We start from the raw sequence: 20,593 nt of genomic DNA, 5'->3' as shown, positions 1-20,593 counted from the left end.
GTTTAATTTTTTTTAAAGGAACGTAAAAGCTTAGTCACCACGATGAAATTAAAAATTACCGCTATTAACAGGCTATATATTTCATTTTAGAAATTATTCTCACATTATTTACCGCATTATTGAGTTCCACTGCTATTTACCTATGGCTTTCTGGACACCTAGAGGAAATAACTATCGCGAGAGAAACGCAAGCTTGCAGAGCACATATTTTACATCCAATGCGTTGAGTAGCTATATTTCCTGCCTGTTTACTGACGTCACGTCCAGCGGCGTCGGCAGGGCTGGCCATCATCTCAGCGCATTTCAGAGCATCAAACGAGTAGCCCAATTACATTTTGTCAATCTGTGGGGACGGGCCGGCCAAACCCGAGCATTACAGACAAAATATCACCCTAAGGGCCAAGCCCCCTTATTACAGCGCAACTAAGTAGAATAATAGCGAATAATACCTGATACTGTCCATTCATGTGGTGTCTGAGCACACTGTCAAAAGAAATACGTTCTTGTTATATATATATTAAGGTTAAAGTTTTACCCGTGCGTACTGGAACGCTAATGTATTTCCATCAGTTACATGTAATGGCCCCTTAAATGAATACTGATGCAGTCATTCGGCTCCTTCAAGGAATAAAGAACACCGACTAAAGCTGCCGGGGAGAAATCTTATGTTTAAAGCGCGAGAGGAAAGGAAGGTATGGCCATAGTCTTACCGCACCACTAGCCTATATGTCGCAGTCAGGGTTCAAGAGCCTCTTTTGAACATGCAGAGGGAACCATTAGAAAAAAACGTGCTTGTCACCGCGAGAGGACGCACTGTCACAATTTAAAAGAGAACACACACCACACGAGCTTCCACTGATAACACACACAGTCGTATAGACACAAAAGAGAGCAGGCCAAAGAACGATGGTGCCCTTAGGACATACTGATATTTCAATATATATTTTTTTTAATTTATGTATTATTTTTTTTACTAAGCAAACGTAGCCTAATAAATACTTACAATAATTCTTTCTCTCATTATTTATTAAAAAAAATCGGGTTAAGAAATATTTTTGATTTGAGAAAATGCATTTAAATTTCTGTTTTAAACGCTGTCATTGTCCTAATTTAAATTCGTTGTTTTTTATTTAAATTTCTACTACTGTTTTTTGTGAACTAGGCCTAATTTTTTTAGCTTATGCTTTAATTTACAGTGTCTGTTCAATACTTTAGTAATAACAGTGAATTATTCTAAACTCTAAACGAAACCCTAGCCGTACACTACGTATTTTTAGTTAAAATTACTCAGTATTTGCATGTACTTACACTGTAACAAGGACAGCATGAAATAAAGTGTAACCTAAATTTATTTAAGATGCGTAAATACAATTGTCGTGCTTGTGTTTTATATTTAATGTGTGTTGAATATTTACATTTTAAAAAATGCTCTTTTTTGTATATGAATGGGGAGTAGAATTGGGCGCAGCTTCTGGTCATCTTTCCCTGGCCCACTTTATTCAATTAGTCCAGACTGTTGGGCCCCGCCCCTGCTGATGACACCACAGACCCTCCTTAAGTTGCGTCGCGCCACAGCTGTCTGCGAGCATTGAGCTGACTGGCGCCATCCTGAAAGAATGCCTTCACTGTAAAAAAACACAGAGAGAGCAGTGCATTCAGAGACAGAGGGAGTGAGCACTAGAGAGAGCGAGTAAGAGAGAGAGAGATAGAGGGAGGGATGGAAATAGAGTAAGAGGGAAGAAGGTTACTACTACTGCGCATAAACACAGATTTGATCAAACTTGTGTTTAGTCAGAAGGCAGAAAACTTATCCAGATCGACCCGGCTCGGCATGAACCGTCAAACTCACTTGTTGAGTCTACGCAACACAACAGTACACTGAGAGCAAAACTTGCGGAACTTGACGCGCGTTTGGATGCGTACGCGGACTTATGACCAACGTTAGTATAAATGCATTTGACTTTCACAAGTTAATGCGCTTTTATTGAACGGACGGATCCAGTTTTTACGATTTTCTAACAAATTGCCAATGACAGAAAGAAAAACACAAACGAACGGACGGACTTTGTAAAAACAAATTGTCTTGTTCAATTTCAGGTGATCGGAAGTAAAAAAAAAAATCGGACCTGTGGATTAAACAAAGGAGGACTTTGGACTTTTTTGAACTTTCGTGTTGTGTGTTTCGGTGAGTGTATGAACGCTTGTTAAAAAAAAAAAAAAACGATGGAAGTAAGTCCGGAGCAGCCGCGTTGGATGACCCATCATCACCCGGTCATTAACGGCCAGCATCCCGAGACACACCACCCAGGACTGGGACACTCCTACATGGACCCGTCGCAGTATCCCCTCGCGGAAGATGTGGATGTATTGTTTAATATCGACGGACAGAGCAACCACCCGTACTACGGGAACTCGGTTCGGGCCGTGCAGAGGTACCCGCCACCTCACGGTAAGTATATATGAGCCCTAAATTATTTTACTTTATTCCTCTTATACGTCTATTCTGATAAAATTAATAATATACAATAAGACAGAAACTGCTTTTAGGATTGTACTGAAAATGCAACTAACTCTTTTGAACAATGTCAGTGTAGTTTACGTGTGGCTTACCTGAAGTGGTGTGTCACTGGTTTCACATCTTTCTAGTATTCTATGGTTACTTGACCTTTTTGGGTATACAATAATTATATAATATTAAATAACCCAATGCATTCCTTTAACCTTAGAAATTCGTTTAATTTTAATGTGATCAAAAATAAAATGTGAACAAGCCGTGTTATTCGAAAACACACAACATATTATGTTAGTAGAACGATGCTGTAATATTTTAAAGTACAAAACTGGCCGGGATTGAATTTAATGATTTAAAAGGAAGTCTGTAAATAATGAAGCGCAGTTTTCCTGTACTAAGTACTTGAATTTTATTGCGGAAGAACAATTGCTTTAATTTATTGACATGACTTCCTGAGCGGAATGGGGCAAAGCGTGACCTTGTTTCTCTTTTGAATTGCCCCATCTCTAAATATATCAAAACTTTCAAAATCCGTGCAGCATCAGTAGATACTGGTGGGTATCGAAAGTCTTTTGAAAGTGAGAAACTCGCGAGGGCTGCTAATTGCGACCCTTCCCAGCGCCATCGAAAGCCTCTCAGAGTAATGTAGGCCTTTACGTGCAGTTTCGCAGTTTTACTCATTTAGTCAAGTTGCACTAGTTCTTTCATGCAATAAAAAACCGTTGCTAACAGGGCAACAGCCTATACAATACCAGATACGTGTGAGATACATGTAAAAACGTATCATGGTTTTTGCAGCGCTGTTATAAATATATCCTGACCGTTTTTTTGCATGTAATTTTAAATGTATGTGTATACATAATATTATATATCGTTCTTTAATTATACAATTTATTATACACACATAATTGCAACGTTTAACGATTGTGTTTACAAAACAAAGCGTGATTTTTCTAATCATTCAGATGTTTTTTCTTGTGACGAATCCCACAGCCCCACCTCATCTTGTCCTAAAAGCAGGCTTGTCTTTTGTTTCAGCAGGTACTCAGGTGTGTCGCCCATCATTGCTGCACGGCAGTCTTCCTTGGCTCGATGGAAGTAAACCTATCGGCCCTCACCACAGTACCTCCCCCTGGAACCTCGGGCCTTTCCCCAAGACTTCCCTGCATCACAGTTCCCCTGGGCCTCTGTCCGTCTACCCCCCAGCCTCCTCCTCCTCGCTGTCCGCTGGCCACTCCAGCCCACATCTCTTCACCTTTCCCCCCACTCCACCCAAAGATGTGTCCCCTGACCCCTCAATTTCCACGTCAGGCTCGGGCTCATCCATACGGCAGGAGGACAAAGAGTGCATTAAGTACCAGGTGTCTCTGGCCGAAAGCATGAAGCTGGATTCGGCTCATAGTCGGAGCATGGCCTCTATCGGACCGGGCGCGTCCTCCGCGCACCACCCCATCGCCACTTACCCATCCTATGTGTCCGATTACGGGCCGGGGCTCTTCCCACCAAGTAGCCTGATAGGTGGGTCCTCTTCTAGTTATGGTTCCAAAACGAGACCAAAAACAAGGTCCTGTTCAGGTAGGCGTGCGCTTTACTACCCTTTGATTTTTACTAACATAATCATAGTCAGATCATTCAACAGTAGATTTTTCTCTAAAAAAGCTCTTATTGTGCACCATTTTTTCGTTTTCCTCAAAAACAGCCTCCCAGGTTAGCCAATTCCCAGACTATTGATTTGCTCCTGGACGTTTTTTTTTTTTTTGGTCTGTGCCAAGGCTTGGCTATCAAATTTGGGCACAGTCCACATCCCTTATTCAAAGTGCATCAATGGCTCCACTCTTTAAAATATAAAGGAATCTACAGTGATTAAAGATATTACAACAAGATAAAATACAACTAAAAAAAAAGCAAATTTATTCATATATATATATCATATATATATATATATATATATATATATATATATATATATATATATATATATATATATATATAAATATCTATTAATAATTAAACGTGGAAAAAAAATAAATTAACATAATTCATTTAAGATTGATTGATTCATTTTTGATGCAATAATCTTAGCTTTTTTGTCGTGGTATCAGATTTTTTTCTTATACAGTAATTATAGACTTATTAAAACGCCTGCCTTGCACTATTCCGTTATTATATCCCGCTTTGAAGAATATTATATCTAATGTTGTCTAGTTACAAAGCGGAATTAGCTTCCCTAATTTATTAAACGTCGCTCAGCATATGCAGATTAGACTACACATTTAAAGCGGAGCGCTAGGGTTCTCCGGATGTAGATGTGTGTGTGTGTGTGCGTGCGTGTTTTCTCTCTCATCTCTTGCTGCTCTTGTGCCTCGCAGTGCACGGCCCCGTCTCTCTCGCGTTTATATGTTTAAGCTAATCCAATTATTTTCAGACTGCTGCACGCGACAGTTGCATTGTTTACTTTGCGCAGAAACTTTGATAGAGTCCGGATGCGCCGCGGATCGCTCGGAATAACGAATGAGCTGGCGCAATGCACGGCCGGCATGCACAGACAGAGTGTTATCCAAACACACAGAGAAAATCATTTCAAAAGGTCAACCAGCTTTTTAAATGCGATTAGCGAACGCACCAGTTTTAAATCATGGTCTATTCATAGCGATTGATTTTATTATAGTGTATGTTAAGTTTTTTTTTTATTTAATTTTGTAGATACATATTTAATTCGTTTGCTGATATTTGAAATAATTGTTTTGCACAATAAGCATAGACTGCATCTAAACACACACACAATGTTCTAATTTTTTAAGGTTCTGTTTTGAATCAAAATCGCTGCGCGATTTTCTATAGATGTAGCAGGACGCTTCTTTACGCGCTTTTTTCTGTATCACTATCTGAGGTGATGTGCTCGCGAGCTCTGTGGTTTTTTGGGGCAGTAAGTAGAGGCACAAAGAGACTCGTTGGCTCCACACATGAGAGCAGGGTACAGGGGGCTGCACGGCGAGCTTGTTTTTCGTTTCAGCGGAGCGACCGGAGGCGTGGGTCACTGAACATGTGAAGCGCTCGCCCTTCACCTGTCAGTCAAACGGAAAGAATGCCAATCAAACGCTACGGTGTTTTAATTACGTAAAGAGAGCGGGTTACACAATGAGTTAATTAGACCGACGCTTTCACTTACTCCTACTGAATCTATTTCAGCCTTAGAGCCTAAAATCTAGGCTACCTGAAAATATCATAAATAATAATTATTCCTAGTCACATGGTTTAATGAACCGGGAGGTTGTTTCTTTGGAAATCGAGTCTATCTATACCGCAGCTATATTATATTTGCGATTCCCTCTTCTAATAAACGATGCAGTATTTTAGCCATCGTTGTTTAGAGCCTGCAGTATGATAACGTTTGATAAGACCTATCTCTGTGTACATTTTCACAGCATTGCCTACTTAGAACCGTTATTTGTAGATCTTATCAGATGATGTCATATCTGACGATTGAGGAGTTAAACTCAGTGATGTCATATTAGATAATGATTTTTGTGTGGTAATGCGTTAATAATAATGTAATATGTCATTAATCTATTTCCATATTCATTGCTTCTGATCAGTGCGAATCTTTAGCCTATGTTTGAATTTTTGAGAATGCCTTTTCATATTTGTGTGAAATATGTGTCTAATATGTTTAGAATTTTAATACAATTATTAGTAAATATTTTTGTTTTATTATGTGTATAATATTAATATGCAATTGTTTTTTTTTTTAAAGATAAATCAAAGCAACTGGCCACTGGCGTTTAAAAATGTTCACTATTGGCGTGGCCTTTGTAGTTGTGCTTACGTGTGCATGCAAGTGTGTTTTAGTGGTTCTAAAAAATCGGTTGTGCATGCGTGTCTGTGTTCGCAGAGGGTAGAGAATGTGTTAACTGCGGGGCCACCTCGACTCCTCTGTGGCGGAGGGATGGCACCGGTCACTATTTGTGTAACGCCTGCGGACTGTACCACAAGATGAACGGACAGAACCGACCCCTCATCAAGCCCAAGCGGAGGCTGGTATGTTGCTCTATAGCACTGTATTAATGACACTTCTGTCTCTTTCTCTTTCTCTACCCAGGAAGAAGTGTTAGCTGCAAGAAATTGACTCGCCAAGCGCAGGTCTCATTTCTTTAAGATTAAGCAATAGCAGTTATTATTATTATTATTATTATTAATCAATAATAATAATAATGCCATTTTATGTATCAAATTTTATTTTCTTCTATTTTTTTTCCCGCTCTAAAACAATTTTATTTTATCGCAAATATTGCTGACACTGTGTCTACACGTCAGCATAACGAAATTTGTCACGGAGAGACTTCAAAGTGTTGTGAAACGAGCGCTTATCTCAAATGAGTACGCGTGGGAGGCGATCAGCTCCAACAGGTCAAATATGTCTGCAGAAATTAGGTTCAATTCTGACAATATGCCATTCATCAGGGACACTGTTTCACAGGGATTTAATAAATGAGAGAGAGAGAGAGAGAGAGAGAGAGAGAGAAACTCTGTGTTTTTCAATGGCCTGGCAGCACAGACACGTTTCTCTTTGGGCTTTGGATAGAGCCGAGGCTCTTGAGGCGCAGAGAAATAGTCCGAGCGCTGCTATTTTGGCATTGGCCTTCTCTCCCTCTCTAATGTGAAAAGCCGACTTCCCAGGAAAAGACTGGCGGATATCTGAGCGCTGCTGATAAAACTCCTCGAACAACAGCGCTCGCTCCCGCAGTCTAAACATACGGGCGAGAACGCGCAGAAAGGAGTCACGACATCAGATTGATCTTTACTAAGCTCAAACACTCTAGAAATAATAGTGCGAAAAAGAATAAAACAAGAACAAAAAATACTTCTACAGAACAAATATTGTTCTCTTTGCCTAATTTAATTTTGGCAGTAAAATGTAGCTATATTTTGTAATTCACAAACGAGTCCGATCGGTGAAAAACAAAGTAATGAAAACAGCCAATCATAATACATAATATTAGACACGTCGCTTATTATGACTCTTCGACCACGTCGATCAATAAATCATGCTCCTAATTATCACTTTGGCCTTAAACTAAATTAAACGACACATTTTTCATTTCAGTACGTACTTAACATTTCTGTGCTAGTCAATCCAGAACACAGCATGAATTTTCTTTCTGCACAGTCCATTTCAAAATTTGTTGCTGATCCCTACAAATTCATTGCATTACTTTTGAGTTTCCCCTTGTTTCTCATTGGTTTTATTTGATTTATTTATTATTCTTTTTTATTCTAACTGCTTCTAATTAATAATTCTAACTGCTTTCAATCAATGCATGTTAATTTAGAGCAAGTTATTTTAGTGCAGCATATTGATGTGAATAAAGATGGCTAATATCTAACTGAAGGTTGATGTTTAAACGTGGATCCATTTCATGCAGAGCCGCTGTTTCTCCATCATTTAACGGGAAAATGTCATCAGCTTTAATGGGCACTATTTAAGCCAGTGCTTTCATGTCCTCTGTAAATATTTAGGTTTGAGAGGGCATGTGCGCAAGGCACTATTTTTACCCTAGAGTTTAAGGCACCAGTGTTATGGAGATCTCTTTTCCTCTGACATATTTCTGCATCGCTTAAAACCATTTGCAGCTTCAGGAAACAGGAGGGTTGGGGGCCATTAGCACTGTAGGAATGCAATCATCATCTGAAGTTATTATATTATGAGTGTAATAACCGTGATTCTTTCTTTATGTGTGTCCATCAGTCTGCTGCCAGACGAGCGGGGACCTCATGCGCAAACTGTCAAACGACCACGACGACACTGTGGCGGAGAAATGCGAACGGCGATCCCGTCTGCAATGCCTGCGGCCTCTATTACAAATTACACAATGTAAGCTCCATAGCTGTCTTACACTTATCTAGTAAGATATTTTCTATCTTCTCTTTGCATGATGGCAGCTTTCATGCCATTTCTTTCATTCTGTTCCTTACTTTCTCTTTTCTTTCTCTTTCTTTCTGACTTCCGTTCTTTCTTTCTTTCTTTTAACATTCACAACAAGGTTCATGCATTGATTACTCAAAAATCAGATTTGCACCATTTTTTCACGGCCTGTCCGATTGGCCCTGCCATAGTAGTTAGTATTGTGATTTTCGCACCCTAGGGACAACTTAACCCAATCTGCGAACCTTAAATGTTTTAACGTTCCCCAATGGTCTCAAGCCGCTAGAGTCAATTACATGCAGAGATTTGTCTTGTTCTTCCTCATATTATTATTTATTTTTATGGCTATTATGCTGGAGCTAAACTGCGAGTACTGTTGTACTATTGAATTACACTTCAGTTGGTGGTATTTCTATGTTAAACATATGCCGGGGAACATTTTCATTCTACCTAATCAGCTCTGGTATCCTGTATCATCACACTTTGAGGCCCCACGCTCCTGTTACATTCCCCTACTAGTCACGCAAGCGCACCCTTTTAAATCATTTTGCCATGTTGGTTTTGGCTGTTTCGTAAGAACTGGAGAAAAAAAAAAATCCCCTAAACCTGACCTAGGTTATCAGGGAAACAAATAGCGTATTATCGTTTGAAACAACCAAGAGTTTGGGTAATTGGAAAATTAGTTTGTTTTGGTACATCCTATTTTCTGTTAAGGTCGGCTTGCTTTGAATCAAATTCCAGATTTTGCATGCTAAATTAGCCTGAGCTCCCTCCAGAGTGTTCTTCACTAACTCGCATGTTTGCATTATCACAACCACTCCCATCTCTCATTGAGCCGACAGGGATTTGTCAGAAGAACCGAGTTGTGATTGCATTTGTATGTCTGTCAGTCTTGGGTTAGACTTTTGACCTGCTTCATTCTCAATTTCTTTATGTGGTCATTTCAACCCCCCAAAAAATCATAACTGAGAAACGTTTGAGAGTGTTTCTAATAGCCGACGACTATAAGCATGTGTTTTCTGTGATGCCTAATGGAGATGTTTTAAATTAACAGCTTTGCTTTGGGGTGTGAGTTCACACACGCGCTGGCACATTCGCTTACATTTACACTAGTGGTTGGCCAATATGGGTTTTCCGATAAAAGACGTCAATGCAGACATCTAGAGAACCGTTTTTGCAGATATATTTTTATAGAAGAGAACCTAAATGATCTGAATGACTAAATTATACTAGACAGTATTTACTCAAAATTACAAATTTGAAATGTTTATTGATCTTTTCTAAATCAAAATGCTAATATAAAGTCGCAATATGACTGTAAAGGAATACGTCTTAGTATCCCTTTTAATAGCTCTTGCACAAAGCATCTAGAGTGTTTTAAGACAGAAAGAAAGAAAGAGACGGTCCAATTATGGGGTGAAAGTGGCAGGCTTTGGCAGACTGATGTGGCAGTGCTACTGCGCTTGAGCCCGGCTGGCCAGAGTCTAGGGTTTCTCTCTTTGGCAAGACTGGCACCGTCCATGCCTGGCGTCAGGGTACCAAAGGCTAAATCCAGCCTAGTCTTGATATGACCCGACACACACACTCATACGTACAGACACGCTTGCTCAAATAAGGAAACCAACATATCGGCAATATAGTGTGGCGTAGCAAGTGCTTGTACTCAAAGTATTATTATGAGTGTGTGAAGTGAACGTCATTGTTTAACCAAATTCTAATCTGAAAAACTGACTTAAAAGGGTGTCAGCTTCCAATATGCCCGTAAGGAGGAGAAGTCAGGAATCTGTTTCATATCTCAATTGTTTCTCCAAGACGGCAATTACAGAGATTAGATTTTAAAAATATATGACTTTTGCTTAAAGGGATGAATTAACTAAAAATGAAAATTCATTATTTACTCTAATAGTCCAAACCTGTACAATTTTATTTCCTCTACTGTTTATTTGACTCTATATGTCATCAATACAATGAAAGTCAATGGGGTCCAAAATCACACTTTAATTATATAGATATATATAACACTGTGACATTTTCTAAAATGTCTTATTTCTTCTGTATTTCTTCTGTATTTTGGAAAGACACGATTAAAATGAATCCCTTCAGTTCTTCTCCTCCTCAGATGTTTCTTCTTCATCTCAAACCGTGATCTGATCTACTTCAGTCTGCAAAATAGTCAGAAATTTCATTATGAACTCTCATTATGAATTGTCTCCTTTGTGTCTATTTTCATTTCTCATAAGGATTTTTAGGAGTTAATGCCTAAAAGAAACATAACCTGTTTTAGGTCTCCTGAAATATGAAGACCCAATCTCAAAGCAATAAAGTGTTCCTCTGGAACACTTGAAATGAAAAATATTGTTGAAATTGTTTCATTATGCTCCCGTGGCCATTTATTAACGTCTGCCGTCTCTCTCCTCGCAGATCAACCGACCACTCACCATGAAGAAGGAGGGCATCCAAACCCGAAACAGGAAGATGTCCAGCAAGTCCAAGAAGAGCAAAAAGTCCCATGATAGCATGGACGATTTCTCCAAAAGCTTGATGGAAAAGAACAGTTCCTTCAGCCCGGCCGCTCTGTCGCGTCACATGACCTCGTTCCCCCCCTTCTCGCACTCCGGCCACATGTTGACCACACCCACCCCCATGCACCCCTCCTCCAGCTTGCCCTTCGCCCCTCACCACCCTTCCAGTATGGTGACGGCGATGGGCTAGAGCACCCTGCTACCTCCGACCGCCCAATCTCCCGACGGTGGACGTCTCAAAGCACCGTTAACCTTGAAGCCTGTCACCCGCCGCAACCCTCCGACCTTGAACCAGCTCTCTCACGCACTCCGTCTGAGCTACGAGCTCCACTCCAACACCCCTTCTCCGGTATGCCCCGCTTAAACCCCTTGGAGAGACAGTAAGAATGAAAGAGAAAAGACAATGACTTTCTTCATCGCCCCTCCAATCATAAAGCCTCACGCCGATGTCGACCTTCATTTGTGTACAAATGCCATCTTTCCCGTGGGCATCAAGGCACAAACATTACGAGACTTTAAACAAACCTTCTCGAATTCTTCGAAACCTTCTCGAACCCGCTCCTTTTCTTCTTCTACGCATCTCCTCTTCTTCGCCACCCCGTGAGACATGAGGAATCGAGCTGTGAATGACAACAGGAGATGAACTCTGCATATATTTGTAAAAAATTGTCTGAAATACATTTAATGAAGACTTTTTAAAGCGCAAAATGAAAAAAAGGCGAGGACAGGAAATGCCCGTGGGCAGCTAATGATAAGAAGGGTACGACTCAAACCTGGAAGATGGAACGGCGTGGCGACGCAGCCACGATTTCTATCCGAGAAAAGTAAGAGACGAGATGTAGGGAGAAGAAAAGTAAAAAGGAAATGGTGTGTAATGCATTAAAACTTGTAGTCAGGTCTGTCTCGCAGACTTCCAGCTACTCTTCTGGATGTGTTATAGGTCTTGGGCAATTGGTTTGTGTTCACACGTACACACACACGCACTCACGCACACACACACACACACACACACACACACACTCACTCACTCACTCACGTACACACCTGAAAGACTTCTTTGGGCCCAGGTTATATGCATTGTGAAAAAAAGTTCCTGTATTTGTTATTTGTATGTATAATTCAGAGTACCAAAAATACGAAAGAAACAAAGATGTAGAATTATTTCTTTATGTAATGCAGACTGAATGGTTGTACAAATTTAATAATCACTAGTGTAAAAAAGACTTGCTTTTTGTTGCGTAATTTTTTTTCCTCTTTAAAAATAATAAACTAGTTTAATCTCTGTTGACATCATATGAGGCCGCAGCGGTGGAAGCTTTTGTGCGTGTTTGTGCGTTCGACTTTGTGTGTGAATGCACGAGTGAGTTTTTGTGGGTGTATGGCACTGTGCATGTGTGATATCTGACACATGGCTTTCGCTAGCCACAAGGACACCTCTAGATTTACCCAGAATGCTGTTGGCCACATACCAACAGGAAGCCTAGAAATAAACAGACATGTAGTGAGGGACTCTACACAGCTTAAAACTCCTCACACAACTCATTTGAATTTAATATACCATCAACCATAAAAAATGTTTTTGGACTCAAATAAGAGTATTTTCAGCCAGGAAAATGCTTTAAAAATTTTGAGTTTGATGAATAATCAATGATGTAATACATCATATAATATTTGTAAATTACAATGAAATGGCAAAAACTCCAGTCCAGTGGGAATACTTGATCTCAACTTCAAATAATCAGGGAGTCCAGCGGTATATATGGCAAAGAAATCTGTATTTGATCTAGAATCTACATCTAGTAAAAGAGCCGAGTGTGGGGAAAAAAAGAGAGAGAGAAAAAACACTGTAAACGGCCTGTGGTTGCTAATACACAGCAAATGTAGAAAAGAAACTAATAAGGCTGCAAAAAAGTGGTTAAATGTTTCCGTGGTGCGGTTAGACTTAAGTTGGCATCTCAAGGGTGAGTTTACACTGCAATTTGGATCTTGACAAACTAAAAAATAAAGATAAAATTATATATCACTAGTCCGAACAGTCTGGGGCCTGCAAAATCAATAAGAGACAATGTGAGAACATTAAAAATGTTCAAAAGCGGTCGTTACACATGCAGGAAATCATTTTTTTCCCCCAGCTGACTTTGATCAGTGGTTCATTGTGGGTTTGCAGGGTCATTGCTTACTGTTCCATTGTAGGTCTTCACTCCATTAGTTTTTATGGGTCGTAAGAAAGGACCTGGCCTGGGGGCTTTTGTTTGATTATAGAGCGTTCACTTTGTAGAAGAACTGTTCACTTAAAGATTATATGTAATACGAACAATACATATGTTTAATAGCACTCTATCTTTACTAGATTTCGCGTGTTATGCTGAGCTTTGGAAGTTCAAAGAAACATTCATCATTAACCAAGGCTAATTCTTATTGCGCATTACTCGCATGAAGCCAAAAACATTTCCAATCCTGCAGGTGAATGTTGAAAACAAACACAAAGGTTTGTTTTATGTTAGCATCATGCTAAATTGGGTACAGAGCAGTTCTCAGCCAACGCCGTGTGATTCATTTGCATGTTTCTTTCTCTTAACAAAGTGAATATAGAGGAGCTGTTTTGTGTTTAGTTGCTGTTGTGGTTTCGTACATTTGCATGCAGCTTGTGCTGATGGCACATTAGCATGCTAAGAAACTTTCTCTGTCAAGTCCTGAAAAGAGGAACTGACCCCAGACCACAGGGACGCCAAGGACCCACACATACACATATGGTAGAGAGAAAGATGAAAACGCGTTTACACATTTGTGTACACTTAACTACAAAAACAGAAACTTTCCACTGCTACAGTGAATGAAAAACGATTATAGGCTACATAAAAGGCTTTTAGCGTAAAGCACTCGTAGCGGCCTTTGCATCAGGTTCAGTTTTGCAAATATGAGCATGTTGCCCTTTGCTGCCCTTTACTGCTCATTACTGTTTTAATGGCCATAATGAACCAGACATGAAAATGCAGATAGGGTGAAAGAGAGTGAGAAGTTAACAAAGAGCTTTACACTGACTATATAGCGTAAAGCTATATACATAAATATGTATATGCTGCTGTCTGCTTTTGCGAGACTGAGTGCAACACTTTTTGCGTGTTAAATCATCATGTCTTATCAAAAATCATATCATAATCTCACTTTGCTAGCTTCCGCTTTGACAACACCACACAGCACTCACCGCATCAGTTTATTGGACTGACTCTTGCTGTAATGTTCACCCATATATCTTTTTGTTAATTCTATATTCAAATCACGTCTTGTATACTTACAGCATTTCGTGTATTAACACTGGGAATTAGCTATAGGCTAATTACTATAAAGTAGCTATTCAAACTGTCCCTAAAGAAAACTTAAAAGTTTTTTGTTCTCAAAACACATACTCCAAGGATTGTTCGATTAGTTTTAAGTGCTGTCATTTAAACGGCTCATACTAGTTCCCTCACGTTCCCTCATGCAAACTACAGGATCCCCAAAAGACAAAATATCATGACACTGCAGAAAAGCCAAGCGCACCTTCGTGCTTTTTCAGACGTGAAGTTTTTGTGGTGACTTTGGTTTGACGCTTTTGAGTCAGATGATGTCGTGAGCGGGGAATGATGCTAGCATGATTAGCCTCTGTACAGACTCAATACTCCTTTTGGTGTTTCTTGTCAGATGTCAGCCTTGTTTATTGAAACAGTTGCTAACATAAACTAGCTTATTAGAGTTTTGATGAACTGAACCATTTTTTACAGATTATTGATAGTTTCGTGAGATAACCCTGCTGAAAAACCAACAGAAACCATCACAGAAATTCTAATGGTTTCTACTACAAATACCAAACCATCAACTTTTAACTATCAAAACCATTAAAAATGGATTCTTGTAGTTTGTTTTTGGGACATATTTTCCATTAAAACCAGTAAAACCATTCTGTGATAGTCTCTATTTTTTAGGCGGGGAAAGTAACAGTCAACAATGTTAATACTTAAATATATGACAACTTATTATGGCTCTACTGGTTATAATGGGAATTGTACTGGTTTTAATAGAAACTGTAATGGTGCCTATTGGTCTCTACTGGTAATTGGTCACCTTCTATTGGTGGCTTGTTTAAACCACTAAATCCTAATGGAATATCAAAACACACAACAGGAAACCATTTCTAATGGTTTTAATGGTTAAAAGTTGTTTTGTAATGGTATTTGTAGTAGAAACTATTAAAATGTATGTGATCTGTGTCTATTTTTTTTTTCAGCAGGGATGGAAGACTAGCTAAAACCAGTCTAGTTTCAGCAGGGATGTTCATTTTAATTTTATCATAATTTTTTTTTAATTCATCTCAACTAGTAGTGAACTGGTGAAGTATAGTTTATAACTTAGGACAGCAAATGACCCAGATCACAATGTTAAATCCATGGAATTAAGTCTGTTTTGCAGTTGTGTCACTTTAATTAAAAGCAATACCATGTACTGAATTCTATAAATGGTAGGCTATAATTAAAACAAACAAACAAACAAACAAAACAGAGTAGACAGATATGCCAAAAATACATCCAAATACAAAGCCAAACGTTGCTTTGCAACCCAACACGGGACTTTTTGGTCTTCTTCCAGTGTTTGGTTAACCCACTCAATTTGACTGAAATAGTTTAAAGCCAAGCTCTTTTTCCGGGTTAACAGAAAAAAAATTGAGTATGTGTTAGTAAATATTATAGTTGCTATGGGAACAAACACCTGAGAGGCGGTTACCTGCAGCTGACATAATATTTGTTATGACAGCTGTGTGTTTGAACATCTAACCTGTGTTTGGCTTCCTTGAGATTTGAACCTGCAGTCTTAATATAAGCTCAAACATGTTTTAACTCTATACCATCTTAGCAGAATGTCATACAACTAATTCCAGCGTTGGAAAAACTCCTCTCATTATTATGCTATAAAAGGGCATCGATTATGTGTAAGCAAGAACCTAACGGGGAACGTTTTGGACCGCCAAATAGTTTTCATAAGTGTTTACTTCCAGTTTTTGACGTGCACGGGACACTAAGACCTTAATGAATCTAAAATGTTTTGTTGCTTTAAATCCATAGCTTATTCACTGGTGTTCTGAAAGATGACAATGGAGCCAACAGTGGAGCAACTGCTTTCACTTGTTATCGGAATTATCGTAAATATGAGTCTCCTAATCAGAAATTCGATGCGAACGGCATCTCAAGTCTTGTTCAGTTTTAGCTTGGGAAACGCGGCGATCATTTTGAATTCCACAACAACTACATCACTTTACCTTATAGCTAAGGTAATGTATTTATAGGCTCTTATATAAACAAGCATTTGAAGCATATTATATGTTTTATAAACTGCGAAATAAGAATGTATTTGACAGAAATTCCTGAATCGTCAGCATGCTGACTTTCTAGTGCTGTGAATGTTTATATAGTTGTCAATCAATGGGGCGCTACATTTTACTCTTTATGAGCTTGTCGCATTCAAATGCTTCGCTGTCGAAATCAGACTTCTTGGGAAATCGGAAATTTCCGAAATGAAAGCAGTATAATCCTGCGTTCCAGGCAGTTATTTAAGCTCGTAAATCACGACTTCAAATCAGGACTCACGACTTTGTAGCGTTCCAGGCAAGTCACCCCAAACTGCCTGAGCGCATGTATTATTATTAATTAGTTTGCAACGTTATATAATCATAAAGTCTATTTTTTCACTGTGTACCACTTGCATAAACACCGCACCCGTAGGTGCTGACATTGTGGTTTCACGGGCTATGTCACGTCAGAACTCGGAACTGGGAGTACATCGAACTAGTACGAGTTCACCAGTGGGAAGTCACGGGTTTGACTGCCGTTCGGGTGCACTTTCACGGGTAGAAGGTTGAAAAACACCAGTAACGGGTTGCCTGGAACGCGGCATAAGACCATATACACATTTTGTCAAATCAAACGTTCTCTAGACTAAAAAAGAACCCTCCCACTAGTAACACCTGCCACTCATTAGCAATAGTGAGTAGCAAGTCATGTTTTGGTGGCTATTATGTTTCACCCAGGCTTCTAGTTTGGGAAATATATCAACACAGAAAAGAAAACCAGTCTTCAAACCATCCATCCATCATATGAAAATGAGTTGTGTGCCAAACATTCATAAAAAGGTATGTACTGTCTATATTTTATTCATCATACTGGTAAAACCAATAAACAGTCATGCAGTGGAGTCATATTAACATCCATGTTGACCTGGGTTATTATAGTTAACTAAAACTATAACCAAAACATAACAAATAATATATGTGATCCTAGGGCACAAAACCGATCTTAAGTAGCATGGGTATATTAAAATACCCTGTATGGGGCATGTATCCATGCCAAAAAAGGATATTAAGTAAAGATCATGTTCCATGAAGATATTTTGTAAATTTCCTACCGTTGTTTTTAATATGCATTGCTAAGAACTTCTTTTGGACAACTTTAAAGGCAATTTTCTCAATATTTAGATTTGTTTGCACCCTCAGATTCCAGATTTTCAAATAGTTGTATCTCGGCCAAATATTGTCCTATCCTAACAAACCATACATCAATTGAACGACTTCTTTTACTATACCTTAACTTTGCGTCACGTTTTCTTTTCAAGTAGCTGATATTATGGTAAAAATGTCTGTTGATGACAATGATCCAGATATTATTTGTTATATTTATTACCCACGCCTGGATATTTATTTAGCAAAAATGACCTGCCTGGTCAGATGCCATTATTCATTTGGCTAAACTCATGCGAAGTAGTCATTTGCACAGTTGAATGTCAGCGGTGCAGATTTCCTTCCTGTTCATTGTTTTAAAGGGTGGAATTCACTTTTATTAGACTTGATATGCCAGTGCCGGCTCAGTTGAATGCAAAGTGTTGATTAGATCTGCTAACTAGGGCTTAACTAGGCATTTCAGCGCAGAGAGTTGTTATGATAGTTGAGTTCATTGGAACGGTCCTTGGCGTAATTCAGCATCAGGTGACTACTGAATGAAGTGTGTCAGTGGTTATACGACCACACCATGGGATTCATGTGGGTCTCCAACAAACCACTCCATATTTACCTACATTAACCACATACAAACATACGCTTGAAGTCTTACACACGTCTCTGGTCTGTGACCCATTACCTATTCAATTCTTACTGTCATACCTGAACAGTTATTTGCTTGAAACCACATACACATTTAGACACACCTAAAACCAAGCTAGTCTAACCACACATATAAAGAGATGTATGAGTTGACAAAAAATAAACAGCTATGTCTGTCTGGCCTAGTTTCCCGCATTTAATTTTCATACATTACATGCAGTTGGAGTTTGTTTGTGTTTTTTAATTGTAAAGTGTGTTAAAATGAGCTTAAGAGAGTATTACACTTGGGTTAATGACAAAATCTTGCACCTTGTATATGTAAACCTTATTATCTTTTCGTTTGATATCTATCTTGTTAATCATAGAAGAGGCATATTCCAGTCATGAATGTATCTGCATCTGCATCTGCTTTTTTATATTGATTTTTAAACATGTTACTAGTTACAAGTAATTTATTGATGGCAAAAAGTATGATCACAATAGGCAAATTATGTATAACTTGACTGCAATTTCTGTGCAATTCTTTGCATGCACAGTTTCTGTGTGGCCTAGTGATTAGATGAAATAAAACCAAATGATAGCCTATAACTTTGTAACATATGCAATAATCACAACTCTTATCATCATCAGCTCAAAAATCATCACAGAAAATTAAAGCCTTACAGTCAGTCTGAAAACATTATAAAACATATGACATATAACCACAATTGACTTCAATTACAAAGCTTGTCAGTTTAATTTCAGATTTTTAGTTTGGCACTTTTGTGAAAGCATCTTGGCCCAGCCCGATGAACTATTGCCAAGAATTTTAATGAGGCTGAAGCCAAGTCATACGTGAAAATACATGCTTCATGTTGATAAAAATGAGAGTCGTTTAGCTGTTTGTGGTGATGTTGTAATGAGAAGTCTCTGTGAACCTTCGCTTAAAACGTCGGGAACGCTGTCCCTCTGTTGCTAAAGCGAGTGGTTATCTGTGGTCTGTATGTTTGTTTTCAACACTCTTTTGCCACTTGAGAATGCGGTGTTCAGCATTGTCTTTTCAGCAATCGTAAATCTTTAGCATAATCTCCCGTCAAAACATGGCAGATAACAGATAATCATCTCTCTCTTTCGACTGGGGAAGCCTGAGGGGCTGCAGGGTGGCCGGTCGACGAGACTACATGCTGGCTGCCACATGTACACACACCAACAGAGAGACTTAGTCAGGGGAAAAAAAAAAACCCACAATAATATAAACAGCTTTTGGATAAAAGCATAATATTGTTAATGCCAAGTTCTGTCATGAAACTCTAGATGGTGCAGGCTGATGGGTCGTTAATGCAAATGATGATATTCACAGCGTTAAACTACTTGGAACAAGCTGATAGGTTCATGTTACATACACAGCCAATAAGCTTGCTGCTTTACTTTTAAATGGCTGGTTAGCATTCACTTGAGTTCCTCTGAAACCCTCCACCTCCCCAGCTCCACCTGTATAGATATACTGTGGGTTATTTTATATGGCAAAGATTTTATGTGGCACAGATTGGATATATGAGCAGGAAAAAACATGTGCCGTGTCCAAAATTGCATGCTTTCATATTATATAATATGCAATGACAGTATGGCAAAAAAGCAGTGTGTCCGAATGTATAGTATTCAAAAAACGGTATTCGAAAAGTAACCGGATGACCTACTACTTATGAAATGTGCGTTCGATGGACACTTTACTATCCTATGAGGCCATTGGAGTGGATTTATGAATGCTAGTGAGGTGATGCAAATGACCCTGGTAGGTCACTGGATTGCAACAACGTGCTGGATGTAGTATGTTCGAATTTCATTCATTCTACCCATATTCATACTATGTAAAATCAACTTTTTTAATGGCTGCGAAGTAAGTTGAAATTAAAATGTAGAATGCGATATTCTCAGATCAGATTCAGCCCTCAATTATATGTAAGGGATAATGCATGGCTACCTGTGCATTATATGGTTTTATTGCACACCTGCCAGCCAATCAGAATCGAGTATTAAGACAGAACATAGTATAGTGGAAATAAATCAGATATGAATCAGATATGTGGCATGTAAGCAATAGATTGCATATTCCCCTGTCAATTCAAGTTGTACGTCACTGAAAAAAACAACGGTGGCATATGACGGCTCAGGTGGACGCTTTTCAAAGGAGTGTTGACCTGAAAATTGAAGTTTGCAATTTTTCTATGGTATAAGACTTCTTTTTACACTCTTGCCATTGATTGTTTTTTAGTTCGCAGGTTAAAGTGATCTCCCACACCTTCCCAGAATTTTGGTGATGGAGGGGAAATCCGTGAAAAAAATGTGATTTGGCTAGTTCTGATTAGCAATTGACCCTTCACAGGGAGTTTGATTTGACAGGCGACTTGAGAGTAGATTAACGCTGGTGGACTTAACCTTGAAAAATTGTGTGTATTGACATCGTTCAGCGGTTGAAACCATTCATTCATGTTTACTTCATTCTATAACTGGTAAAGAGGAAGTGATGATCAGTT

General features: G+C 38.9%; 1 protein-coding gene across 3 annotated transcripts; it reads left to right on the top strand.

The window, feature by feature from the left end:
- The first annotated feature begins 1,608 nt into the window (after nt 1-1,608).
- gata3 (GATA binding protein 3) lies at nt 1,609-12,250 on the top strand. 3 transcript variants are annotated; one of them, XM_073838087.1, is made up of 5 exons: nt 1,609-2,449; nt 3,554-4,087; nt 6,405-6,550; nt 8,259-8,384; nt 10,857-12,250. In XM_073838087.1, exons 1-5 carry the CDS (start codon nt 2,224-2,226, stop codon nt 11,145-11,147), a joined length of 1,323 nt encoding a protein of 440 aa, XP_073694188.1. In that variant the 5' UTR covers nt 1,609-2,223; the 3' UTR covers nt 11,148-12,250. The 3 variants fall into 3 exon arrangements, with proteins under 3 accessions (XP_073694188.1, XP_073694189.1, XP_073694187.1); XM_073838088.1 differs by having other exon boundaries at nt 3,551-4,030; XM_073838086.1 differs by having other exon boundaries at nt 3,551-4,087.
- The last annotated feature ends 8,343 nt before the right edge of the window (nt 12,251-20,593 follow it).

This window comes from Garra rufa, chromosome 4 (assembly GCF_049309525.1).
Source record: "Garra rufa chromosome 4, GarRuf1.0, whole genome shotgun sequence".
NCBI classification, from domain to species: domain Eukaryota; kingdom Metazoa; phylum Chordata; class Actinopteri; order Cypriniformes; family Cyprinidae; genus Garra; species Garra rufa.
Note: the sequence above shows the minus strand (reverse complement) of the source record. Positions and strands in the feature narration are given on the sequence as shown.

What these genes read in the sequence shown, in the direction of transcription:
- gata3 (XM_073838086.1), top strand. Translation starts at nt 2,224, where the DNA reads ATGGAAGTAAGTCCGGAGCAGCCGCGTTGGATGACCCATCATCACCCG. An exon ending in GAGGTACCCGCCACCTCACG is followed by an intron (nt 2,450 to 3,550) that starts GTAAGTATATAT and finishes CTTTTGTTTCAG; the next exon opens with CAGGTACTCAGGTGTGTCGC. An exon ending in AAAAACAAGGTCCTGTTCAG is followed by an intron (nt 4,088 to 6,404) that starts GTAGGCGTGCGC and finishes CTGTGTTCGCAG; the next exon opens with AGGGTAGAGAATGTGTTAAC.